The following is a 26352-nucleotide window of genomic DNA, read 5'->3' on the forward strand; positions in this document are numbered from 1 at the left end:
TGGCCTGGGAGAGAGCAACCCCCACTTGGGCCACAGGCTGCGCTCGTGCCCTGGGCTTTGAAGGGCGGGAGACACCCCAGGCCTGGCCTGTTTTCTCTGCCCTGATCAGAAAGGGGAGTGGGTCACATTCTCCCTGGAGAGTTTGTCCTCTGAACCAGTCTGCTCCCTCCTCAGTCATGAGCGGGATCCTAGCAAGATGCAGCCCTTTTGGGGGGAGCTGGACACAGGCCTCAGAGTCCCTCAGACCCGGCTGTAACCCCTGGCTCTGCCCATCACCAGCTGTGTGATCCTGAAGAAGTTACTTCACTTCCATGAGCTCTTGTTTTCTCATCTGTAAAATCCAGTCAGTTCAATTAAGTATTTATCGAGCACCAGGCACCATGCCCCTGGTGTGAGGACAGCGAGGAGGAGGGGGCCAGCCTGGCAGATGCACGTCTCGCCCCCCAGGGCTGTGGGAGGGTCAGGTGGTTGATACATCTGAAGCGGCCAGTGGGGTCCAGATAGACGAGGACTGCCTGGACTCTCCACCCCCTTGCAGGTGGCAGAGCTGAAGCAGGAGCTGAAGTTGCGGTCACTGCCCGTCTCGGGCACCAAAACAGACCTGATTGAGCGCCTGCGTGCCTACCAGGAGCAAGTCAGTCCCGCCGCTGGAGCACCCAAGGGCCCCACCGCTGCCTCCATCCTGCCCAAGGCTGGCGAGGTGGTGGTAGCCTTCCCCACGGCCCGGCTAAGCACGGGGCCCACCCTGGTGGCAGCGGGCCTGGCCCCGGCTGAGGTGGTGGTGGCCACGGTGACCAGCAATGGAGTGGTGAAGTTTGGCAGCACGGGCTCCACGCCCCCTGTGTCTCCCACCCCCTCAGAGCGTTCACTGCTCAGCACAGGCGATGAGAACTCCACGCCCGGGGACACCTTTGGCGAGATGGTGACGTCGCCAGTGACCCAGCTCCCCCTGCAGGCCTCGCCGCTGCAGGTCCTTGTGAAGGATGAGGGCCCCCGCGCTGGCTCCTGCTGTCTCAGCCCTGGGATGCGGGCAGAGCTGGAGGGGCGTGACAAGGACCAGATGCTGCAGGAAAAGGACAAGCAGATCGAGGAGCTGACCCGCATGCTCCGGCAGAAGCAGCAGCTGGTGGAGTGGCTCAGGCTGCAGCTGGAGCAGGAGAAGCGGGCCCAGCAGCCCACACCGGCCCCGGCCCCGGTCACGCTCGGTGCCGCAGTGAAGCAGGAGAACAGCCTTGCCAGCTGCCAGCTGAGCAGGCAGCCCCCGGGCCCTGATCGCCCCTTTGGCCCCAGCCTCGCGGGCCCCGCTGCCCACCATGTAGACACTTGTACCCTGGTGCCCCCGGCCGTGGTGGTGAAGCAGGAAGCCGTGCTGCCCGAGCCTGAACCAGCCCCGGCCCTGGTCACATTCGGTGCCGCAGTGAAGCAGGAGAACAGCCTTGCCAGCTGCCAGCTGAGCAGGCAGCCCCCGGGCCCTGATCGCCCCTTCGGCCCCAGCCTCGCGGGCCCAGCTGCCCACCATGTAGACACTTGTACCCTGGTGCCCCCGGCCGTGGTGGTGAAGCAGGAAGCCGTGCTGCCCGAGCCTGAACCAGCCCCGGCCCCGCAGCTGCTTCTGGGCCCACAGGGCCCCAGCCTCATCAAGGGGGTCACACCTCCCACGCTCCTCACTGACTCCACAGGGACCCACCTTGTCCTCACCGTGACCAATAAGAATGCAGACAGCCCTGGCCTGGCCAGCGGGAGCCCCCAGCAGGTACCTGGGTGTGGGAGGGGCAGGAGCCCCAGGAGGGCATGAAGGCACCCTTCGTGACAGTGCCCTGTTCACCAGGCTCCCCCGTGGCTGGGCGGGTTATGCTCGCTTCCTTTAATCTTCCCTTCAAGCCTCTGAAACTAAGGATCGCCATCCCGATGTCACCCAGGAAGGTGCTCAGACTTGAGAAGTTTGAGGCACCTGTGTGAGGCCCCCAGCCTTGAGGGTGGGGCCACGAGGGCCTGCCCATTGCTCTGGCCGCTGGCGTCAGAACCCTTCTGTGCCCGGCTGAGGGCTCCTGAGCAGCCCCACCCAGGCCGGGCCACTCCTGCCCCTGCTCCATGGGGTGGGACAGGCCCAGGGGAGGGTCGGGGAAGCCCTTCCTGGGATAGACTGAGGGCCGCCAGGCTGGGCCTGATGCGAGCTCCACTCCTCTCCTTCCCCTCAGAGAGGCCAGCTGTCCCCCACCAAGGTGACATTGGCAGCTGGCTCCCTGCTGCTGCCACCCTTGCAGCCCAGACCCTCCACTCAGCCTGGTCCAAAGGTGAGGCTGCTTTAGGCTTTGTGTGGCCTCTCAGCCCTGCCGAGCTGGCGGTCGGGGGGGCAGTGACAGGGCTCGGGTACTCAGGAAGGGATACGGGCCCCTGAGCAGCCTCAGGCAGAAACTCCAGGGAGGAGAGGGGGAATCAGCCCAGAGACCCCCCGCCTCTGCCCCGTGTGGCTTGTACCAAACCCTAGGGAGTCAGTCGCCCTCTGTAGGGCCAGGGCCTCCCCCATCCCACATCCCTTCTTCCCCGGGGGCTTCCACGAAAGCTCTCCGAGAGCCAGTGCAGCTGGCAGAGCTGCCCGCCTTGCCTGCCTGGAGCGTGTGAGCCCTGGGCTGTTGTCCTCGCCCCAGCCACTGGTTCCCTCCCTTTCTCCTGTCTAGCTCTTGTCCCAGCCTGGCTCTCCAGCCCCTGGCCCCCCAGCCCAGAGGGACCTGGAGCACCCGCCACAGCCCCTTTTTGGGCCCCCCACTTCTCTGCCGAAGAAGGAGCCGCCTGGCTATGAGGAAGCTGTGAGCCAGCAGCCCAGACAGCAGGTAAAGAGGGTGGACCGGGGCCTGGCTGGGTGGGCTGGGCTGGGCTCGGCTCCCACAGTCCCCCGGGCCTGGCTGGAGGGTGGGGCAGGCAGGAGCCAGCCTCATAGGTCAGAGCGGCCTTGGAGAGAAGCCGTTGGGCAGGAGTGAGTATGGGCTCCGGGAGCCTGAGCGCAGGCCGCCGGGCTCTGTGGGCCTGGCTGCTGGCTCGGGGCCACAAGGTAGGGTCTGTGCCCTGAGCCACCATTTCGTTTTCTTCTTTTTGTGCCACAGGGACGTGGTTCCTCAAGCCAGCAGATGGATGACCTGTTTGACATCCTGATTCAGAGCGGAGGTAAAGTCCAGGCCCGCCGCCCTGCTCCCCCACCTCCTCGTCTCTTCGCAGGTCGTCTCCATTCCTAGGCTGGTTGGTTATTGGGTTTGGTTTCATTCTTGAACACGATGCCCGGCAGGCCTGGTGCTTTGGATGCGGTAATGTGTGAGACGTGTCCCTTCTCCAAGGCTTGGGCAGGGACTCCCTGGGGTGCTGTCCTCGACACGTTTGCCTCACCCCGACCCGCTGCATGGCCGGTGCTGTGCCCACAGCCCAGGGCATAGCAGTGAGCAAGAGAGACGTTTGCCTCGGCGGGGCTTATAGCCCAGTGTGGGGAGATGAACGGCGGATGAAATAAGTTAATTATCATATGTCAGACAGGTATTAGGAAAAGCCGGGACGGGAAGGGTCGCAGGTGCGAGGGGTGTCGGGGTCAGCCTCACTGGGCAGGTGCAGTTTAGCCACCGGCGTCCCTGGGGAGCTCCTGAGCCTGCAGGGCTGACGGGCACCCGGGGGCGGGGAGGCGGCGCCAGGGGCAGATCGGGAGGTGTGATGGGTGCCGGGCGGAGGCCCATGGGCTCTGGGTGACGCTGGAAGCCATGGCACAGCTTTGAGGGAAGGGTTGCCCCGCTGGAAGGGCAGGAGCAGGGAGGCAGGTGCGGTGGTCCAGGCGCGAGTGGGGTGTGTGGGCCGGGAGGCAGCGGCGCAGCACGGAAGGGCTGGAATCTGGGTGTATCTTGGAGAGAGCGCCAGTGTGGTTTCCTCACGGCTTAGGTGTGTGGCGAGGGGACCCCAGGGCAGCCAAGGATGAGGCCGGGGGTGTGGGGAGTTAGTTACTGGGTGCAGCAGCATGAGCGCCGGGGGCGTGGGCCGGGGCAAGCGGGGGCCGCATCGGTCGCAGCCTCAGCCCCTAGACAGCAGAGTGGAGGGCCACATGGCCAGCCCGGTCACGGTCTGGGCTGAGTCAGGCAGGAGTTGGGGAGTTGTTGGCGTCCGGGGGGGCGTCCGGAGCAGTGAGGCAGGGCGAGCAGAGAGGGCGAGGTGGAGGCAGGGGCGCAAGCCAATGAGGCTGAGCAGCGGGTGGAGGGTGGGAGTGCGCCCTCGAGAGGGTGACGTCCTGAGGCCACGGGCTGCTGATGGGCAGTCGGGGAAGACGAGGACCAAGATCCGGTCCCGGGCTGTGCTGTGGTGGCAGCTGGTGTCTGCCAGGGTGCTGCAGGGGGGCCATGGCCAGAGCCTGCTGGAAGCAGGTTGAAGAGGCTGGGGCTGTGGGAGACAGCTGGTCAGGCGTTTATACACTGATTCCCCATTCCTCCTTTACCCCCGGCCCCCCCACCCCGTAACCTCTCTTCTCCTTCCTGTTTCTGTGAAGATTATTCTAGATACCTTCTCTAAGTGCAATCATACACTATTTGTCGTTTTGTTTCTGGCTGGCTTCACTTAGGATAACGTCCTCAAGGTTCTTCCGTGTTGTAGCTTGTATCAGAATTTCCTTCCTTTTTGTGGCTGAAGAGTATTCCATTGTGTGTATGTACCACATTGTGTTCAGCCCTTCATCCATTGGACATTTGGGTTGTTGCTACCTTTTGGCTGTTGTGAGTAATGCTGTATGAACACTGGTATGTTTGAGTCAGTTTTCAATTCTTTGGGGTACATACCCAGAAGTGGAATTGCTAGATCATATGGTCCTATTCTGTATTTTAATTCTTGAGGAACCACAGAACTGTTTTTCCACACAGCTGTGCTATCTTCATTCATACCAGCAACACACAAGGGTTCCAGATGCTCCACATCCTCACCAACACTTATTTTCAAGAAAGTTTTTTGAAAATAGCCAGCCTAGTAATTGTGAAGTCACATATCTCACTGTGGTTTTGACTTGCATTTCCCTAATGACTAATAACGTCGAGCATCTTTTCACGAGCTTATAGGCCACTTGAATAGCGTCTGTTGGAGAGATGTCTGAGTTGTCTGTCCATTTTTCAGTTGGATTTTGTTGTTCTAGGAGTTATCTATTCTGGATATCATTTATCAGATACACAGCTTGCAGATATTTTCTCCCATTCCATGGATTATCTTCTCACTTGTTTTAATTTTTTTTAAGTATAGTTGCTGTGCAGCCTTTTCAGTCTTGATAGTGACCTTTGATGTGCAAAAGTTTTAAATTGTTATGTAGTCCAGTTTTTTTTCTTCCACTGCCTGTGCTTTTGGTGTTATAACTAAGAAATCATTAACTAAATCCAGTGTCACGAAGATGTTCCCTTCTAAGAGTTTTGTGGTTTTGGCTACTAAATTTAGATCTCTGACCCATTTTGAGTTATTTTTTGTATGTGGTGTAAGGCGGGGTCCCAACTGCAGGTCATCGTCAGGCTGGTTTCTGACACCCATTCACTTTCTTGATTGGCAGAGATCTCAGCAGATTTCAAGGAGCCAGGGAAAGAGAAGTCCCCCCCGACAGCAGCCTGCGGGTCACCCCTGGCTGCACAGCCGTCACCGTCCGCCGAGCTCCCTCAGGCTGTCCCGCCTCCATCCGGCTCGCCGGCCCTCCCTGGGCGCCTGGAGGACTTCCTGGAGAGCAGCACAGGGCTGCCCCTGCTGACCGGCGGGCACGAGGGGCCGGAGCCCCTCTCCCTCATCGACGACCTCCACAGCCAGATGCTGAGCAGCTCTGCCATCCTGGACCACCCCCCCTCCCCCATGGACACTTCAGAATTGCACTTTGCGCCTGAGCCCAGTAGCGTGGGCCTGGACCTGGCCGATGGCCACCTGGACGGCATGGACTGGCTGGAGCTGTCGTCGGGCGGGCCGGTGCTCAGCCTGGCCCCGCTCAGCACCACGGCCCCCAGCCTCTTCTCCACGGACTTCCTCGACGGCCACGACTTGCAGCTACACTGGGATTCCTGCTTGTAGCTCTGGGGCTGCAGAGCCGGGGGCTGGGAGGGCTGGAAAGTCGGAGACCTCGGGAACTGCAGGGAGCTCAGCGCGCTCCTGCCTGATGCAGCCTCGCCGCGTGGTCGTGAGTCCTGACAATCACAGGCCCTGCTTTCCCCTCCGTGGGAGGCCAGAGGAGGATGTCCCCACACCTGGCTCTGGCTCACCAAGGAGAAGAGCTTCCAAGAAGCGGCTCTGGGTCCCACCCTGGGGTTTCGGAGGCCTGGATGGGCCAGGGGCTTCTATTTGACCTCCTTTTGTGAGGTCGGGGGGCACTTGCCTGCTGCAGCTTGCTCAGGAGGCGAGGCAGGGCAAGGGGTGCATGTCCTTCCTTCTCTTCCCCTTCCCTGCAAGGGAAGGAACTGGCTGGGCCTCTACCTCACCACCCTCATGATGCCAACGCCACTGACCCAGGCTTCCCGGGAGGGGGGGCTCCCTGCCATTTTAGTGTCTTGGTGTAGTGTAACCATTTAGTGGTTGGTGGCAAACGCTTTCTGTACAGGTGTATATACCTCTACATTATATATCGCCATACATATATACACATATATCTTGGGGCTGGGGGGAGGTGAATGCAGCCCCCCACCCCCGGTTCTACTCTGTGCACACGGAAGGGCCTGAAGCCACCACTCCCGGGGCTGAACACAGCTTACCCCGGCCCCATCCATCACTTGTATTTGACGCGTATAGATGCCTCATCACAGCCTGTGCCGCACCTGTCCTGCTTCCTGCTCCGTATCAGTGCCACGAGGGCAGAGGTGCTTCCTGGCCCCCTGCCCACATTCCCTCCCACTGCCTCACTGCAGCCACCACGGCCCTGGGACAGCAGTGGAGCCACAGGTGGCCCTCAAGCTATGGCCTCCTCCTGCCCTGGGGCCTGGCCTCCCTTCTGGCCTGTCGTTGTCATTCATAGGGGATCAGGGATAGAATCACCAGAACCAGTGCTGGGACAGAGGTGGGAAAGCTGTGTGAACTTTTTAAAATAAAAAGGAAAAACCCCGCCTGTTAGTCCATCTCGCTCAATCCATGGAAGGGAAGAGGGGGGTGGCGTGGCGGTGTCCTGGGTGTCCTAGCATCTGCGTGCCACGCGGTGACCCTGACTGCACCTCCCCGTGAGGCCACCTCCCATCCCTGGCTGTGCATATGACCCACTCCGGGAAGAGCAGAACCTGGGACGTGCAGCTGGCTAGACAGAAGGTGGGAGCGGTGCGTCTCAAAGACAGTTTATTTGTAAATCAAAGAGGCCGGGGGCCTTCGGCCTCCCCACCCTCCTCCTGAGCAAAACCTGACAGAACAGAGGAGGTGCTCCACCTCCCGAGGTTTCTGTTCAGCACAGCGGGCCCGGGGCTTCTGGTAAAGACCCTGGCGGGGTAGAGCCCTCCCCCGGGCGCTGAGAGTAACAGGCTGGGCCGGGCCCCCACCTTCTGCTCCTGCCACCTGCTGCCCTCCACCAGCACCCTGGCACCCAGGGCGGTGTCCCCGGACTCCCTACCACGTGCCCAGCCAGAGCTCCCGAGTGTGTCCTCCCCTCAACCTTGCAGCTTGGGGTGGGTGGCCAGCGCCGGGCTGTTTTCTTGCTTGAGGAAGAGGCCTGGTAGCCAAGGGGTCTGGGGAGGCCTGGGTGTGACGGGATCCCTGGAGGAAGAGCATCACCCGTCTATGTCCCAGCTGAAAAGGTGGTGCTTCACCAGCATGTCCTGGACGCCCTCCTTCAGGGGCTGCTTCTCCTCCTGCACAGGAACAGCCTTCCTGTCATGGCCGCAGGGCACACCACAGGGCCCAAGGGGCCAGAGTGGTCCTCACAGGCGACACCGGCACTCAGGGCCCCCCCGAGGCCTGGCTCAGCACCCACGCGTCTGGGGGGGGACCCGCCAGCACGAACACCCACACTGCCCCATCCACCATCCCTCCCGGGGAAGGCAGGACCCGACCACCCACCTCTCTCTTTGCAGGAAGTTCCCAGTCTTGGGAGAGGCTAAAGGCGAAGCAGCAGAGGACGCTGGAGGCAGAGGGAGAGGGAGGCTGTCAGCGGCCGCAGGGGGCTCGGCCCGCCCCTCGGCCCACCCCCGGGGCCAGGCCTCCTCACCGCAGCTCGCACTTGATCTGGACCCAGCCGGGGCTGCGCAGGAAGGACCAGGGCTGGTACCACTTCTCCACGGTGGGCAGACTGGAGCAGAGCACCTCCAGCCACAGGTGCAGGACCTGCTCACTGGCCACAGGCAGGGCAGGGTCGGGGGCGGCTCCAGGCAGAGGGGTCCTGAGGACCGTAGGCGGGGCTCTGCCCTCCCACACCCACCACGCTGGGCCACCCCTACTCCAGGGCCCCTCCATCTGCACCCCCAACCTCCCTCCGCTTGGTGGCCTACACAGTTGACCCTGCCTCCTTCCCTCTCAGCCACTCTGGCTCCCCTGCGTGGGGAGACGTGCCCAGGGGCCCAAGGTCCCTGTGGCCCCCACTCCCCTCGGTCCTGTGTCTGAGACTCGGCCACCGCCAACCCAGGCCCTGGGGCCTCAGTCCCGCCGGTCAGCCAGGGAGCAACAAGCCCGCTCGCTGGCCGGTGGGCCCACAGCGTGTTCCGAGCAGGTCTCGGGGACCCCTGCCCCACCACTCCAGGTCAGGGCAGCCTGGAGGCCGCCCCTCTGCTGCGTGGCAAGTGCAGAAACACCGCCCTCAGCCTGGCCAAGGTCCGAGCCTCGCACAAGCCTGCAACCCCCCCGGCAGGCGCCCCTCCCTTGTTTGCAGCCGCATCCCTGGTGAGCCTTCACTGCTCACCTTGCTGAAATCTGTGCTCCCCAAAACCCGAGCGCCAGCCCCCCGCCCCAAGCACTGGCTGGTCTCACGCTGGAAGAAGGGCTTCGGGAGCCACCCTGGCCGTCTTTCACCTCCATCTGCCCAGCTCAGGCACCCCCCCCGCGGCCCCCACTCAGCAGCGGTGCAGACACTCACTTGAGCCCCACGCAGATGAGGGAGCGGAGCTTGACATCCATTTGTGCGTGTGCAGCGTCATGCGTCACGTTAACAGACTGCACAGCCTGGAGGGCACAGCTGTCACTCAGGTGTCTCCAGCTCCCAACCCTGAAGGCCTGTCCCGCCCACGGCCCTGCTTACCCGGTAGAGCAGCTCCTCTGGGGTCAGGACTTTGCCATCTTCATCCAACCTGAAAGGGGGGACCAAAGCTGCCAGCACTGCCCTGGTGGGCTCAGGCCACTCCCTCTCCCTCCTCCACCCCCAGCCCCAGGCTGCCGGGTGACCCTGCCAGGAGGATGACCCTGCCAGGAGGACACCGAGACCAGGGCAGGGTTACCTGTATGTCTTACACAGCACTAGGCGCGAATACACCGAGTCGAAGTCTCTCTCGACCTCCCGGCCCGCCGCCTGGGGGGCAGGGTGAGCGTCGGGCAACGGGGTAGGTACCAGGTCAAAGCCACAGAGTCCAACTGAGTTCAGGTCACCACCCCACCAGCTCCTGCCACCAGCTCTGCAGGGCACAGGGGCTCAGGGAAAAGGACTGACTCACCTCCTCGATGAACAGCCAGGGGTGGCAGGCGCCCCCAAGCAGGGAAGGCTTCTTCAGTCCATGTTCAAACAGGGCCTTCAGGGCCGGGCAGAGGGTCCCTCGCACGAGGTCCGTGACCCCCTCTGTCACAGAATCGTCCCCCGCGATGGAATACTGAGGGTGGAGGGCGGGGTCTGAGACGCCCCAGCCAGCCCCTCCCTGTCCTCACAGCCACTGCCACAAGCCACACGCGCTTGGGACGCAGGCCCTGCAGGGAGGGTGCAGGCCTCGCGGGGCAGAGGCAGCAGCGGCTCCGGGGACGGGCCTGCCTCGTGCGCACCCTCACCTCCTTGCTCCGCTCGTCCAGGACTTCCACGAACTTTGCTGGAAACCAGCCTGTGGGAGAAGCAGGGCCCGTGAGCAGCGGGCGGCCTGGTGTCCTGATGCTCCCTGCAACAGGGCTGAGGACACACGGGAGCGACGGACGCCACCGTCTGAGCAAACCCAGTGCCTGCTGCAGCTTCCCAGCCAGGCCCGCCTTCCCCTCGCCCAGCGCAGACGGGACCAGACGGAGGCCTCACCTCTCAAGCCATTCAGCTCCCCCACCCAGCAGTGCTCGTCCTTCTGGGAGATGATCTGCGGAGGAAAAGAGCGGGAAGCACAGCTCCAGTTGCCTGGCTTCGTCCTTGGCTGGGAGCTCTGGCCATGTGAGGGCTCGGCCAACCCGCCCGTGGCCCCGGGGCTGGCGGGACGAAGGCGTCCACTCCCCGCTCACCGTAATGATGTCGTTCTTGCGGAAGCCCAGCTCGTCATCATCGTGGCGCTCGAAGTCCAGCAGGGCCTTGGCCCGGCGTGGGTGGCCGCGCGAGCATGCCACGTAGTTCTCGTGGTCCCTCTGGTGGCTCTCCATGCTGTAGTCCGGGCTCAGCTCCTGCTGTGGGGGCAGAAAAGCCCACCGCGAGGGGCCGCTCGGAACAGGGCTAGGGCCCCTGCTTGAGCTGTGTGCACAGCCCGGGACCTGAGGCTCACCACACTGCAGTTCTTGGGGTCTGTGCACTGGAAGTGGCGTGCCACGCGCAGGATGGCTTCCCGGAGGTCGGCCACCAGCTCCGTCTGCTTGATGTTCTTGGCCTTGAGCGCCTCCAGGTCATCCTCCCCTGCGAGGCCCAGAGAGCAATGGTGGCCGTGGCCCAGCCCGGCCCTGTCCCGACTCCAGGGAAGTGCAGAGTCCACACGGGGTGTGAGGCCAGATGCCCGGCTCTCGGAGCCCAGCCCAGCGCTTGGTCACCCGCGTGGAGTTCTCACCAAAGAGCAGCGACGTGATGCCAGACTTCCTCCGCTGGGTCCTGCGGCGGACAACCTGCAGGCGGGGAAATCAGGTCGGCGGTGGCCCCAGGCACCCGGCGCCCAGCCAAGTGGATGGCGCCCCAGCACTGGGGACGGTGAGCAGAGCCCTTCTGTGCAGAGGCCCGGCCGGCATCTCACTCGTGCCGCCTCCTGACATGGCCTCTGAGGCCGGCTCTGAGTCTCAGAAACATATCGTCAGTTCAAATCTGGGTCTATCTAGGCGGGTCCCGGCAGAGATGCACCAATGACAAGGTGGTGGGTCCCTGCACAGCTGTGGTCTGGCCAGGCCGGGCCCTGGGTGCTGAGCTGGAGGGGACAGTGGTGAGCTGGGGCCTCCTCCCTCACGGGCCCACCTGAGACAGGCTGGCGGTGGGGCTGGCGCCCAGGAGCTGGCCCTGGTCGGCTAGGAGGTAGGCCAGGTGCTTGCGGCGCTGGCTCTCCACGGCCACGTCAGTGAGGGAGCCCGCCAGCCGCATGGCCTCCCCCAGCAGCAGGTCCGCGTCCTCCATCTGCGACGGTATGTCCGACAGCGTGTTGAAGATGGAGGCCGAATTCTCCGACTGGATCAGCTCCTCCTCCTGGGCCATGCAAGGGGGGCGCTGTCACTGCCTGGCTGACCCCAATCAGCGGCCTCAGGCATGTGTGACTTCCCTGGATGGTCCAGCTGAGCACAAGGAGGCCCTGCCCCAAGAGACCTCCCTCCTCCCCAGGGCGTCTCCAGGGAGGCCAGGGCTCAGGCCACATGACACTGAGGCCCGGACTGGAGCAGAGGTGGAGGGATGACAGACCCCGAGGCGGCTGCCAGGACAGCTGCATCTGGCACCCGGGGCTCCGGCCTTCACCTTGAGGCGCAGCATGCCCAGCGTGGTCTGGAACAGCACCAGGGAGCCCTCGTAGAAAAACAGGTCCCAGAGGCGCAGCAGCAGCCTGATGTGCACCACACTGGCAAAGGCCGTGAGGAACCAGTGCAGTGTGATGAGGGACAGCTCTGTGGACACAAACCAGAGGCCCTGAAGCTGGGACCAGGGACGGCCGGTGCGGAACCGCCAGAGAGGAGGGGCATCCCCCAGGCTCACAAGCCATGGAGGACGTGGAGCGAATCTCCCAAAGCAGCAAGAGGCCATGCCTGCTCCACGGCAGAGAGGAGGCGGGGCGTCAGGGACCGTCAGAGAACAAGAGAGCAAAGGAAGCGCGAGTGGCTGTTGTCAGACGAGCTCCTTTCCTTCTCCTGAGCTGCCAGTGCTGCCCGGTCCTCAGCTGGGTCCTGAGGCCTCAGATCTGCAGCACCTGAGCCAGAGCTCGGGACCCCTTGACCTCAGAACAGCAGTGGGCTCGGGCCCTTACCGATGTCATGCTCCTGGAGCAGCCTGTCCAGCCGAGGCAGGTACTGGACGATGAGGTGGCGCAGGAGCCGCTGGTCGGTCTGGACGCCCAGCAGGGTGGTGCTGAAGTAGGAGGCGGGGAGCAGGTCCTCGATGATGGTGCACATCATCCAGAAGGCGTCCTCCTCCTCCAGGAACAGCAGGAGGCAGGCAGCCACCTGGCCGGGGCAGGGGGGTAAGGGGCCTCTGCCCAGGTGTCCGTGCAAATTAGAAGAGGCACCCCCTCGGGGGTGACCAGTTAGAACAAGCAGCCTCTGGGCGGGGGCGGGGGGGTCACACCACAGACCGCGTGCCGGCCTCAGGCTCGGAACCCCTCCCTGCTTGGGAAAACCCCCTCCACCCCCTCCTCCAGGCCTACTGCCCCCGTCCCAGGCTGTGCTCACCATGCCCGTGCCCTGGCAGTAGCCGATCTCCGGGTAGAGCCAGGCCAGCGCTCGGAGCACCCTGCGCAGGCGGGGGACACCCACGCTGCTCCCGTGGGCGAAGCAAGCGTTGCTGGGCATGGTGCGCAGCAGGTCCTTCTCGATCTGCTGGCAGCCCCGCCCACAAGAGCCTGTGAGGTGCAGAGCAGGCGCACAGCCTCCAAACCCCTGACACCGGGACCCCCGGGAAGGAGGCCGGGGGCCCCTGTGTGGGGCAAACCTCAGGTTGGCTTCTCTCCCAGGAATGGGGATTCCTCAGGCTCCGGGTCAAAGTCACCCTCCTCCCTTCAGGATTAGAGCCCAGCTGGTGTGCAGCTGGTGCCACGTGATCCAAGGGGGAGCCTCTAAACATAAAATTACAGATTCCCGGGCCTCAAGCCACAGCCGTGGAATGAGAATCTCTGGAATGAAGCCTGGAAACCTGTATTTAAAACCTCCAGGGGAGGGACTTCCCTGGTGGTCCAGTGGTTAAGAATCCGCCTTCCAATTCAGGGGACGTGGGTTCGATCCCTGTTCGGGGAACTAAGATCCTACATGCCGCGGGGCAACTGAGCCCGCACGCCACAACTAGAGAAAAGCCTGCGTGCTGCAACCAAAGATCCCATGTGCTGTAACAAAGTCCCGACACAGCCAAAATAAATAAATGAATAAATAAAACATAAAAAAAAATCTCCAGGGGATCCTAATGTGCACCGGTCCGGTGGCCTTTTTGACAATCCCTCCCCCCACGCCCCGCCCCGCCTGGGCCCCCCCGCCACGGAGGGACCAGGAGGAATCTGGCTGGCTCCAGGCACACGTCTGTAGGTGCAAGGACTGCCCAGGGCTGCCTCACGGCTGCCGAGCTCTCCCGGGCCCCCCCGAAGGGCCTCCCCCTGGCCCCCCGCCCCCCCAGACAGGGCCCCACCTGCTTGGCAGCAACGGTCTCGTCGTTGGCGCTGTCCTTCACGATCTCTCGGTAGGACAGCTCAGAGTTCCTCTTTTTCTGCAGGGCCCCGGAGAGCCGCATCCACAGCTGATGGGGGGAGCACGGCACTCAGTCCCCAGGGGGCCCCTGAAGCCCGCAGCCCCCGCGGGCCCTGCCTCACCTGCGGCCTCATGCTGTGGGGCACCCCGGCCAGCACCAGGGAACGGAGCTTCTCCGAGCGGGGCAGGGAGATGGCAATCTTGTCCCAGGTGAGGTCCCCCACGTCGTGGTTGTGGGTGAACTCCAGGTGGGCCTGCCAGCGCAGCCTCTGGGGGGGGTCCTCCAGCAGCTGGCCTGGGCGGGGGGCGCCGTCTGCGCCTGTGAGGGAGGAGGGAGAGCAACCCCTGCCGCCTCTGCCGCCTGTGCCCCGAGAGCAGAGGACTGGGCTCTGGGTCTGCCGCCCAGATCTCACTGCCGAAAGCCAGGGCCAGCTTTCCAAACATCTCCCGTGGCACCCCAAACAGCCAGCGCGAACTCTTCGCTTTCACCCCCAAACCAGATCGGCGAGGCCGCCCCCCACCAGGTGCTCAGGCCCCTCCTCTTCAGAGCACAGGCAGAACCTCGGCCCTCTCGCCCCTCCAACTACGGCCCTAGTCCAAGCCACCATCTCTCGTCTGGGTTAGAGCGACAGCCTCCTCACCGGCCGCCTAGTCCTGCCCTGCCTCCCTAGAGGCTGCTCACAGCCCTGTCACAGCTCAGAGCCTGTCACCAGACACAGCGCCCAACTCGCGCCCTGCTCCCTCCACCCCAGCTCTTTCCCACAAATCCACTCGCCTCAGGGCCTCTGCACCTGTTATTCCCCTTCCTGGTCACACTCACTGCCTCACTTCCTCCCAGTCTCTGTTCAAACGTCTCCCACCTCCCCTCCTCTCCCAGCCTCTTCTTGCCCCCAGCATACATTTGTTTGTTTGTTTACTGCCTGGGAACTCACGAGGCCAAGACCACCTCTGGTTCTGTTCGAGGCACTGGGGATGCACAGTGGGGCGGGGCCACCCCACAGAGCCTCATCCTTACTCATCCTAAAGCCATGCCCTTGGCCTCCACTTTCTGAAACCTCACCTTCAGTGAATTCACATAAAGTGCACAAACTTTAAGTGTACACTTTGTTGAGTATCAATAAACAAATGTCTAAACACTGAACGCCGTCCCCATCAAGATACAGAATATTTCCATCATCCTAGAAAGTTCCCTGTGCTCCTCTCAGGCCCAGCTTTTACCTTCTGAATGTCTGCCTGCAAACTAGAGAACAAGGAAGACTCATCAGAACTGGGGATATGAGTGACCTGAAGATGAATGGTCTCAGTCAGTCAGTTAACGTCTGGTTGGTGAAAGGCTACCCTGGGTTCTGGCAGACAGCTTTCCAGCAGCCCACTCGGCAACAGCAGGTGTCTTTACAGTAGAAAATAATGGAAAATGGCCTAGGGGCCGACTTACAGAAGAATGGTTATAAAAATATAATGACAGGGACTTCCCTGGTGGCACAGTGGTTAAGAATCCGCCTACCAATGCAGGGGACATGGGGTTCGAACCCTGGTCTAGGAAAGATCACACATGCCACGGAGTAACTAAGCCTATGCACCACAACTACTGAAGCCCGCGCGCCACAACTACTGAAGCCCGTGCGCCTAGAGCCCGTGCTCTGCAACAAGAGAAGCCACCGCAATGAGAAGCCCTCGTACAGCAACGAAGACCCAATGCAGCCAAAAATAAATAAATTTTTTTTTAAATTTAAAAAAAATGACAAATCCATTATAATTACAAGGATAGAACACAGCTACTGAAAAACATGCTTTAAAGAGGTCTTAACTGACAGAAAAAATGCTCATGGAATAATGTTAAGAGATATAAGAGCAATATAAAAACATGTATATGATATCATCTTAGTTAAGAAAAGTTACATATGGATACACACAAAGCCAGGAAAAAAATACATTGAAATGTCAGCAGTTATCTTCAGGTTGTAGGATAATGGGTTAATTTGTTTTAATCTTTATATCTTGATGTACTTTTAAAATTCTCTATAATGAACATTATTGCTTTTAGTATCATATGAAGATCAATAAAATTAATCTTAAAAAAAAACCCAGGGAATTTCCTGGTGGTCCAGCAGTTAGGAGTCGGTGCTTTCACTGCCAAGGGCGTGGGTTCAATCCCTGGTTGGAGAACTAAGATCCCGCAAGCTACACAACGAGGCAAAAAAAAACCACCCCAAAGGATTCCAGATACTTATAACAGCATCACCGTCAGATGTGGCTCTGTCCCTAATTCTGGAACATCTGAGTAAAACGTCTAGAGCCCGAGGCCAGAGCAGTGTAATCAGTCACTGGAGCTGGTCCTCCCCAAGGACAGTGGAGAGATTACACCCGAGGGGCTGTCTCACCTTCCTTGTCCACGCGGAAGCCGAACTCATCATAGCAGAACTCTGGTTGCTCCACTGCCTCTTCCTTCTAGACCCAGGAGTAGGAAGAGTCAGCCTGGGGCTGCATGCGCTGCTGCCATGCCTCCTAGCCTCCCTGACTCAGACCAAAGGCCACCCTTCCCTGAAGCTTCTGGGGTCATCACTCAGCTCCGGGGGCCACGACCCTCTTGAATTCTCCCAGAGTTTTCCTTGTTTTCCTCAGAGGTCAAAGATAAAATCAAGGCAAGAAACATGTTTTGTGCATTTCTGTGTCCCCATAATACTGAGAGCAGAGTGCCATACTTGTTCCCCAACCTAATGCCCGATTCACAGGGAACGTGGAGCTAAGATGCTGTCTCTGATGGAGGCTTCTGACCCTGTGTGAATACGGGGGAGTGGCCCCCCTCCCAGGATGCCTGCAGCGGGCGGTGGGTCCCCTTGCGTGCCCCAGCGTGGGAGCAGAGCCACTGGCACCCACTGGCTGACTGCTGTACCTGTATGCACTTGGCCAGGATCTCCTGGGGCCACATGCTAGGAGTCAGGGCTGAGAAGGGGCCACTGGCAGAAGGTATGTGGCTTCCTAAAACCAAGGAGGACCAGGAATAGGAGATGAAGAAAATGCAGAGCATTCAGGGGGAAAATTCAAGTTGAGACACCCCCTCTCCCTTCCTCTCCCCGCCGTCCCACCCCCCAGAGTGCCAGCATTAAAGGACTGGACCATCTAGAGTGGGATGGATGGGGGAGGGGAGAAACCTAGCAAAGTGCAACTTTCTGGAGGAAGGAAAAGGAAGCCAGCAGTGTGTTACAAGACATAACCAGACTTCATCTCCTTGCCTCTCCCTCCACCTGTGAGAGAGGATTTTCACGCTGGAAGGAGAGGACAGGGATTCAGGGAAACTGAGAAGAGAGTTGCAGTAACTCTCCCAGATGCCCATCAGAAGCCTTCTTCCTTCTTCGACCTCTTACCTGGACGGTCCACGTGACCCTCGAAGGTCCGTGGAAAACAAGCCTGCTTCCCTCCCACTGGGGTGTCCTCCTGGATAAGACCCCCTTCCCCCTGGAGAGCCTGTCGCCCCATGTCCAAGCCAGGCCCCTGCCTCCCACCTGACATTGTGTGGAGAGGACAGGCAAGTCTTCTGTAGATCCAGACTCGGGAGTTTCCTATCCTAATATCTTACAGCTGGAAGGCTCCTCAAGCTTCATCTGGTCCAGAAACATTTGCCCTGGTAGGAGTGCAAAGAGGAAAGTCATTTAACGCAGCCCCTCTCCTGGGAGTCCTTTCTACCCGACTCTGATTTGCTGGCCCAGAGGTGGTGGGGAGGTAAATCCTGGCCACTGTTTGACAGGGAAAAGTCACACTTGAAAGAAAAAGCCTCCTATTCTGAATATTTCATCCGAGAGCATACACTCTGAAGAAGCTACAAAACTATTGTTCTCCAACAGCTCTGTGAGCCAAGAGGAGGGTCTGCTCTGTTCCCATACTACTAAGGAAGGAGAGGATCACACAGACAGGCTTCCTGATGCTCTGTACTCAGGCAAATGTTTCTTAAAAAAGAAAACAAAAACCAGCCACCACCAAAACTTCCATGAATAGGTTCCTGAGCCAGAATTTTTGAGGAATCTCTTAGGTACAACACTTCTGAGTCAGTACCTCCACTCACCCGACACCGACGTTTCCACTTCATCCACCAGTCTGCTCGACCACACCTTCCAGCACCTCACAGCTGGGGAACTAGGAAATTGCCATCTAAGTCTCTCACGTCACTGTTTAACCCCTGCCTCCCTCCTTTTTTTGTCCTCTTAAAAAATGACTCAACAATTAAAAAGACAAACAGCCCAATTTAAAAACTGGCATAAGGGGACTTCTCTGGTGGTCCAGTGGTTAAGACCCCACACTCCCAATGCACGGGGCCTGGGTTCGATCCCTGGTCAGGGAACTAGACCCCGCATGCCACAACTAAGAAGTCCTCATGCCACAGCTAAAAGATCCCGTGTGCCACAACTAAGATCCAGAGCAGCCAAAATAAATAAATAAATACTAAAAAGAAATAAATAAAAATGGGCATAAGACTTAAATAGACATTTCTCCAAAGAAGAGACGTAAATGGCCAATGAGCAGGTAAAAAGATGCTCGACATCATTAGTCATCAGGGAAATGCACAGCAAAACCACAATGAGATTCCACTTCACACCCAAGAGGATGGCATACTGGAGACAAAAGTCTTTTTTAAAAAAATATTTTATTTTATTTATTTATTTTTGGCTGCGTTGTGTCTTCGTTGCTGCCCGCAGGCTTTTCTCTAGTTGTGGTGAGCAGGGGCTACTCTTTGTTGTGGTGCGCGGGCTTCTCATTGCAGTGGCTTCTCTTGTTGCAGAGTACAGGTTCTAGGCACATGGGCTCAGTAGTTGTGGCTCGCGGGCTCTACAGCACAAGCTCAGTAGTTGTGGTGCACAGGCTTAGTTGCTCCATGGCATGTGGAATCTTCCCAGACCAGGGCTCGAACCCGTGTCCCCCGCATTGGTAGGCAGAGTCTTAACCACTGCGCCACCAGGGAAGTCCCTGGAGACAAAAGTCTTAAGAGCAGTGTTTGGCCATATGGGATGAATACACTTAGGCACATAGCTCCTGTTTGTCCTACAGCAGTAGGCACCTGCCGTTAAAACTTATCTTCAAAATCAAAAAAAAAAAAAGACAACAGTTAGTGCTGGTGAGGATGTGGTGAAATTGGAAGCCTCCTACTCTACTAGTGGGAATGTAAAGTGGTGGCTGCTGTGGAAAGTACTCTGACAACTCCTCAAAAGGTGAAACACAGGGCTTCCCTGGTGGCGCAGTGGTTGAGAGTCGGCCTGCTGATGCAGGGGACGCGGGTTCGTGCCCCAGTCCGGGAAGATCCCACATGCCGCGGAGTGGCTGGGCCCGTGAGCCATGGCCACTGAGCCTGCACGTACGGAGCCTGTGCTCCACAACGGGAGAGGCCACAACAGTGAGAGGCCCGCATACCGCAAAAAAAAAAAAAAAAAAAAGGTGAAACACAGAGTTACCACATGACCCGGGAATTCTGCTCCTAGTTATTTACCCACAAGAAATGAAAGCAAGTGTCCACACAGAAACTTGTACTTGGATGTTCACAGCAGAATTACTCATCATAACCAAAAAAGCAGAAACAACGCATATGTCCAAGAACCGATGAAGGGATATATGAAATGCACAGAATATCCATACAATGGAATATTATTCAGCTATAAAAGGAATGAAGTGCTAATAACACAGGTGAACCTTAAGAATATTATGCTTAGTTAAAGATGCCAGTCACAAGAGGATGAATACTGTATGATTCTATTTAAATGAAACGTCCAGAAGAGGCAAATCCCTAGACACAGAAAGTAGCTTAGTGACTGCCAAGGTCTGGAGGAGAGGGGAAGGCACAGTGACTGCTAATGGGTACAGGGTTTCTATTTGCAGAGGTGAAAAGTGTTCTGGAATTGGAGAGTGGTGATAGTTACACAACAGTATGAAATACTCAAACCACTGAATTATACACTTTAAAAATAGCGAACTTTGTAGCATGTGAATTATATCTCAATTTAAAAAAATTAAATAAGCCATCAACTGAGGCGTCAGCACCTGGGCTCCCTCTGACTTCCTATCTCTAGCCTCTGCTCCTATTAGAACAGGCCAGAGCCGATTATCACCCACCCGAGCTTCAACAGAAATGCAGTTTGAGGGGTGGCTTTCTCAGCCTTTTTCTGAACATGAAGGCTTTTACTTCTAACTGTGAAATCAAAGGAAGGTAACATAAATGGAAGGTAACAACGGAGATGTGGGTGAAATATTTTAGGACAAGTTGTCTTCTAGGTTTTGGAATCATATTCACCTAGGCCTAGACCTCCTTTGGCCATTTTTCAGGTGACGGGAGCTCAGAGTTGACAGCTGTTGGCCTCGTCTCCTGTGTGCTGTCTGCTGTTGGGAATTCGGGGTAAATGAGAAGGGTCAGGTGAGTGAGAAAGAAACAAAACAGGAAAATCAAAGAGCCACTCCGAGGGCACCGTGAGAAAACATTACCCTATGGACCCTTGACTCCAGCGAATGTTGAAAAATGGGCACGTGAAAAAAATCCCAGTTCTCTTTAAAGACACACTTGCAAATCTGGGGCCAAACAGCTTGTCCCAAGGGCAGCTCAGCTGGGTCACCAACCTCTACTCCTGCCCCCAGACACACCCTGACTGGGCCACATTTGGGCTAAATGCCCATTGTGGAGGCTTTGATGCCCAGCTGGGAGGGAGCCCTCTTGCTTCCAGACAAGCCTTGCTGAGAAACAGATGGCAGAACCCGCTTCCCTAATGGGCCAGCCATCCTAGACTTGTCTGTCTGTTCTGCGTGAGGAAAACGTAATGTCTTCCTTCAGTATAACAGGTATGCAGGGCCTGGTTTGAATCAGAATTCTGTGCTGGATGGAGCAAGTATTTTAACATTAAAGGGACTGAGCTAGAAGTTCTTAAAATCATGTCATCGTTCAGTCCTCACAGCATAATCTGAAGCAGACTATCTCTGGTCCTCACACATGAGAAAACAAGCCTAGAAGAGATGCACGTACAGTCTCCCAAATGGACCCTGATAACTGTGCCCCCTGCACCACCATGCTCCCCCTACCTCCAACTGGGGAGATGATGTCACTTGGCCACCAGCTTGACAGTGCCAGGAAATAACCCCGTGCTCGGTCAGGCCACCGCCGGCCTGGAGCCCTGGGTAGGCACACTGCTGTGGCACCAGCGTCAGGAGGGCAAGGCTTCCGAGCTCATCCTCTGCCACCTTTGTGCGGAGGCCGGACGGCGAAGTGAAGACCTCTCCAGTCAGACAGATGTGGATTCAAATCCCGGCTCTGCGGCTCCCCCCTTCTTATAACCTTGGGCACGTTCACGTCACCTCTTTGAGGCTCAGTTTTCTTCTCCATAGACTGGAGTAACGGTACCTACGTCTCACAGTGGTTATGAGGATGAAGTGAGAACGCAAAGAGCCCAGCACACTGACACACAGCAAGTGCTCAGGAAGCATCAGGCAATTAGCAGGAGTCCTCAAAATTTCCAGAAAGTTACTGTGAATATCTGGTCCCTCTACACTGAGGTTTACTCAAGGCCATATGATACTGCTGATATCCAGCCATTACAACCTGTAAAAACGACAACTTCGCACGGTTCAGTGTAACACGTGCCAGCTGGGATTGACGCCTCAGAGGTAGTGATTTGGCTGTTTCTTCCAGAAGGGCAGAGAAAGTGTGGAGGAAGCAGGCGTTGTCTGTAAGTGGAAGAAAGGAGCTGTCTCTGGCTGTGGAGGACTGAGGGGGCTGGGAAGACAGTTGTCAGTCCGCAGCTCCCCTTCCCAGCCTTGGCCTGCCCCCCTCACTCATTCATTCAATGGTTACTGAGCACCGCCATGAACACACATGGTTCTAAGGGTTGAGACACAACAGTGAAAAGCCAAAGTCCCAGCCATGACATCACAGCAGAGAATTAGACAACGAACATAAAAACAGCTGTGTTAGATGGTGCTAACTACAGTGCTCTGAGGAAAATAAAGCCGTATGAAGGTATAGGAGAGTCAGAAGAGAGGAGCCATGTAGCTAACGTGGTCAGGAAAAGCTCTTTGAGGAAAAGGTGACATCCAAGCAAAGACCCAAACAAAAGGAAGTGGGAGACCAAGTCCTGTGGCTCCTGAGGGAAGGAAGATCCAGGTAGCAGGAGCAGCAGCTGGGGAGGAGGAGGAAGCACAGTGGGAGGCGCAGCCGGCTCAGGAGGGCCTTGCAGTGCAGTACAGAACTGGAACTTATTCTCCTTACAGGAAGGTTCTGAGCAGAGGCAAACCTGAATCTGATTTAGGATTTCAAAGCTCTCTCTGGCTGCTGTACAGAGAAGACTGCAGGGCAGGAGGGGGTGACGCAGTAGGAATGATGTTGGCTTTGCTACCATGGGGACAGTGAGAAACGGTCAGATCTGGATATAGTTTAGTGAGTCTCTGCAATAATACGTATATGCCATTTCTCTTACCAACTACCCCCTAGTCCCCAAGTTCCCAACAGGAGCCAGAAATGGTATTGCTAATCTGGGCAGGCAGGTTTTTCCAGCCTCCGGTCGCTATGGAAACCTTCCTGAAAGCAGCCATCTGGGAGCTGGCTAAAGCAGCCACGTCACTGGCGGCCCTACTGTTGTCACAGGGGTACTGAGAGGCAGAAACTTTTGAAAAACAAGAAATATACTGGAGGCAGATTAAAAGACTGTCATCTTTAAGCATGTAAATTTTTAAAATGCCTTTTGATCCAGTAACTATTCTCCTGGAAACATATCTTTTTTTTTTTTTTTTTTTTTTTTTTTTTTTTGCGGTAGGCGGGCCTCTCACTGTTGTGGCCTCTCCCCTTGCAGAGCACAGGCTCCGGACGCGCAGGCTCAGCAGCCATGGCTCACGGGCCTAGCCGCTCTGCGGCATGTGGGATCTTCCCAGACCGGGGCACGAACCTGTGTCCCCTGCATCGGCAGGCGGACTCTCAACCACTGCGCCACCAGGGAAGCCCCTGGAAACTTATCTTAAGGAAATAGTTCAATAGACGCGAAAAGGTATGTACATGAACAGGTCTACTTCAGCATCATCTATACAACAAAAACATGAGGACAATTTACATGTCAAACATTAGGGGAATTAATCAAATCTGGGTATACTGACACAATAAAATGTGATTTAATCATTTCATATTCCAGTTATGGACTTCCGCTTTTGGCCAAGATGGAGTTACACGGACTGGATTTACTTTCCCAACCTGAACAACTAAAAAGCCAGAAAGATACACGAAACGATGGTTTTCAAACACTGGATGACAGGCAGCACAGGACAGTGAAGCCTGAGAAAGAGAAAACAATTGAGCTGAGTCCTGTGATGGCCCGCTCCCGCCTGGAGAGAGTCTGCAGCCAGGACTGGGCAGCCAGGACTGGGCACCCAGGAGGGCACAGGAGCCGAGTTGAGAGCTAGATGTGGCCAAAGCAGGCTGAAGTTGTGGAGCAGAGACTTGCACAGAGAGCTCCAGAAATCTGCAGAGAGCACCCCCAAATCTTCATGTGAATACTGGTCAGAGCGCGTGTGTGAGGAAGCTACCCAAGGTTGGGAAGAGAGCACCTGCAAGCAACACAAGGAATAATACCTGAAGCTCACCCTACCGAGTCATTGTGATGTATTTTCCTTTTCAGAAACTGTGGAATGCAATTTGCCCAAACTCTGTTAAGAATTTTTTCATCTATGTTCATGAAGGATGTTTGGTTGTAGTTTTCTTTCCTAATAACACCTTTTTCAGGTTTGGTATCGGGATGATATCTGCTTTATAGAATGATTTGGGAAGTAGTCCCCCCTCTTCCGTTTTCAGGAAGAGTCTGTGTAGAAACTGGTATTATTTCTTCCTTAAATGTTGAAAGGAAATCACCAATGAAGTCTCCTGTACCTGGAGTTTCCTTCATGGAAAGATTTTCAACTATAATTTCTTTCATAGAGATAAGGATATTCAGATTATCTTTATTCCTCCTGAGTGAGCTTTTTCTTTAAAATAAATTTATTTATTTATTTTTGGCTGCATTGGGTCTTTGTTGCTGCGTGCAGGCTTTCTCTAGTTGCAGCGAGCGGGGTCTACTCTTCGTTGAGGTGGGCAGGCTTCTCACTGTGGTGGCTTCTCTATTTGCAGAGCACGGGCTCTAGGTGCGTGGGCTTCAGTAGCTGTGGCTCGCGGGCTCTAGAGCACAGACTCAGTAGTTGTGGCGCACGGGCTTAGTGGCTCCGTGGCATGTGGGATCTTCCCGGACTGGGGCTCGAATCCATGTCCCCTGCATTGGCAGGCGGATTCTGAACCACTGCGCCACCAGGGAAGTCCCCTGAGTGAGCTTTGATAGTTTGTGTACTTTCAAGGAATCTGTCCACTATCCAAGTTGTTGAATTTATTGGTAAATTTAGTCCAAAGTATGCAGAAGAAAAAAAAGCAATAAACAACAAAGATAACAGAAATCAATAAAATGGAAAACAAAAAAAAGAGAGAAAAATCAATGAAACCAAAATCTGTTCCTTTAGATATCAATAAAATCAAACATCTGATCAGACTGAACAGGAAAAACGAGAGGACACAGATTACCAATATTATCAGGAATGGAAGAGGATACATTACTACAGATCCTGGAGGCATTAAACGTATAATAAGAGAATATTATGAACAACTTTTGCCAATAAATTCTACAATACATAAAAACAATACCATCATGACCAAGTGGGATTTATCTTGGGAATGCAAGACTTGTTCAATATTTTAAAAATCAATCAATGTAATTCAGTATATCAACAGACTGAAGAAGAAAAACTATATGATTATCTCAATAGATGCAAAAGAAGCATTTGGCAAAAGTCAACATCCATTCCTGATAAAAACTCTCAGTGATCTAGAAATAGAGGAAGCTTCCTTAACCTAATAAAAGGCATCTACAAAAATCCTACAGTTAACATCATACTTAATGATAAATGACTGAATGCTTTCCCCCTAAGATTGGGAACAAGGAAAGGATTCAACATAATTCCAATCAAAATCCCAGTAGGAGTCATACAGAGAGAAGTTAAGTCAGAAAGAGAAAAACAAATAAGGTATATTAACGCATATATGTGGTATCTAGAAAAATGGTATAGATGATCTTATTTGCAAAGCAGAAATAGAGACACAGACATAGACAACAAATTTATTGATACCAAAGGGGAAAGGGGAGCATGGGATGAATTGGGAGACTGGGGCTGACATATATACACTACTATATATAAAATAGGTAACTAATGAGAACCTACTGTATAGCACAGGGAACTCTACCTAGTGCTCTGTGGTGAGCTAAATGGGAAGCAAATCCAAAAAAGAGGGGATATATGTACACGTATGCCTGATTCACTATGCTGTACAGCAGGAACTGACACAGCAGTGTAAAGCAGCTATACTCAAAACAAAACAAAACAAAACAAATCCCAGTAGGATATCTTGCAGAAACTGACAAGCTGATTCTAAAATTTAAATGGATAGGCAAAGAAATCAAAATACTCAAAATAATTTTGAAAGCAGAAAGTTGGAGAATTCACACTTCCTGATTTCAATACTTACTATAAAGCTACATGCAGTACAGGTGACACCGGCAAAAGGAAAGACATACAGATCAATGGAACAGAATAGGTAATCCAGAAATAGACCCATACGTATGGTCAATTAATGTTATGAATTGTGTCCCCCAAAAAAGATATGTTGAAGTCCCAACCCTCAGTACCTCAGAATGTGACCTTATTTGGAGAATGGGTCTTTGCTGATTTAATCAACTTAAGACGACCTCGTTAAGGTAAGCCCTAATCCATTATGACTCGTGTCCTTATAAAAAGGGGAAATTTGGACACAGATATATATAGAGAGAAAATATGAAGAGACAGGGAGAACATCATGTGAAGCACAGACTGGAATTATGGTGCAATAAGCCAAGGAACGCCTGGGGCTACTAGAAGCTGGAAGAAGCAAGGAAGGATCCTCCCCTACAGGTTTCAGAGTGAGCATGGCCTTGCCGACACCTTGATTTCAGATTTCTGGCCTCCAAAACTGTGAGACAATATTACTGTTGTTCTAAGTCACCCACTTTGTGATAGTTTATTATGGCAGCCCTAGGAAAGTAAATAATTAATTTTCAACAAACATATAAATGCAATTCAATGGAGAAAGGGTAGAAGAATCACTACAAAACTTCTAGAAGAAAACATAGGAAAAAATGTTTGTGACCTTGGTTAGGCAAAGATTTCTTAGATATTGTACTAAAAGTAGGATCTATAAAAGAAAAAACTTGATTAAATTCGACTTTATCAGAAGCCATTGGTGGTAGAAAATATGTTCAAATCACACATTTAATAAAGAACATGTATCCAGAATATAAGGAATTCTCTAAACCCAGTGAGCTGGAAACAAACAATCCAATTAAAAAAATAAAATGGGCGGGACTTCCCTGGTGGTCCAGTGGTTAAGAATCCACCTTCCTATGCACAGGACACGGGTTCGATCCCTGGTAGGGGAACAAAGATCCCACATACCACAGAGGCCACAACTACAGAGCCCATGTGCTCTGGAGCCTGCACGCCACAGAGAGAAGCCCATGCACCGCAACTTGAGAGAAGCCTGTGTGCCACAACGAAGAGCCCGCATGCCACAACTAAGACCCAACACATCCAAAAATTAATATTAAA

The 26352-nt window shown here is 55.5% G+C and overlaps 2 protein-coding genes across 11 annotated transcripts in view; one reads left to right on the forward strand and one right to left on the reverse strand.

Annotated features, from left to right (window-relative positions):
* LOC308624640 (myocardin-related transcription factor A-like) overlaps positions 1-7071 on the forward strand; it is a 108223-nt gene extending 101152 nt beyond the window's left edge. For 3 of the 4 annotated variants that reach the window (XM_081248101.1, XM_081248100.1, XM_081248099.1), the window contains exons 10-14: positions 539-1753; positions 2199-2294; positions 2679-2831; positions 3102-3162; positions 5549-7071. In XM_081248101.1, coding sequence (XP_081104227.1) covers positions 539-1753; positions 2199-2294; positions 2679-2831; positions 3102-3162; positions 5549-6051 — 2028 coding nt within the window. In that variant the 3' untranslated portion in view covers positions 6052-7071. The remainder of the gene's footprint in view (positions 1-538; positions 1754-2198; positions 2295-2678; positions 2832-3101; positions 3163-5548) is intronic. The other variant, XM_081248102.1, reaches the window with a different exon arrangement.
* Positions 7072-7591: 520 nt separating this feature from the next.
* Positions 7592-26352, reverse strand: part of SGSM3 (small G protein signaling modulator 3) — a 35015-nt gene continuing 16254 nt past the window's right edge. The window contains exons 1-22 of one of the 7 annotated variants that reach the window (XM_081248104.1): positions 19958-20316; positions 17187-17305; positions 16577-16662; positions 16065-16131; positions 13806-14002; positions 13625-13732; positions 12682-12828; positions 12261-12456; positions 11759-11904; positions 11270-11494; positions 10875-10929; positions 10599-10726; positions 10345-10503; positions 10151-10205; positions 9916-9965; positions 9591-9743; positions 9378-9448; positions 9182-9230; positions 9020-9105; positions 8159-8281; positions 8011-8071; positions 7592-7802 (exon numbers count right to left, since the gene is read on the reverse strand). In XM_081248104.1, the coding sequence (XP_081104230.1) occupies positions 7722-7802; positions 8011-8071; positions 8159-8281; positions 9020-9105; positions 9182-9230; positions 9378-9448; positions 9591-9743; positions 9916-9965; positions 10151-10205; positions 10345-10503; positions 10599-10726; positions 10875-10929; positions 11270-11494; positions 11759-11904; positions 12261-12456; positions 12682-12828; positions 13625-13732; positions 13806-14002; positions 16065-16131; positions 16577-16662; positions 17187-17193 (2250 nt within the window). In that variant the 5' untranslated portion in view covers positions 17194-17305; positions 19958-20316 and the 3' untranslated portion in view covers positions 7592-7721. Of the gene's footprint in view, positions 7803-8010; positions 8072-8158; positions 8282-9019; positions 9106-9181; positions 9231-9377; positions 9449-9590; positions 9744-9915; positions 9966-10150; positions 10206-10344; positions 10504-10598; positions 10727-10874; positions 10930-11269; positions 11495-11758; positions 11905-12260; positions 12457-12681; positions 12829-13624; positions 13733-13805; positions 14003-16064; positions 16132-16576; positions 16663-17186; positions 17306-19957; positions 20317-26352 lie in introns of those variants that run through there. The other 6 variants (XM_081248107.1, XM_081248105.1, XM_081248106.1 and 3 more) reach the window with 6 other exon arrangements.

Source organism: Mesoplodon bidens (genome assembly GCF_964165515.1).
Source record: "Mesoplodon bidens genome assembly, chromosome: 11".
NCBI lineage: Eukaryota > Metazoa > Chordata > Mammalia > Artiodactyla > Ziphiidae > Mesoplodon > Mesoplodon bidens.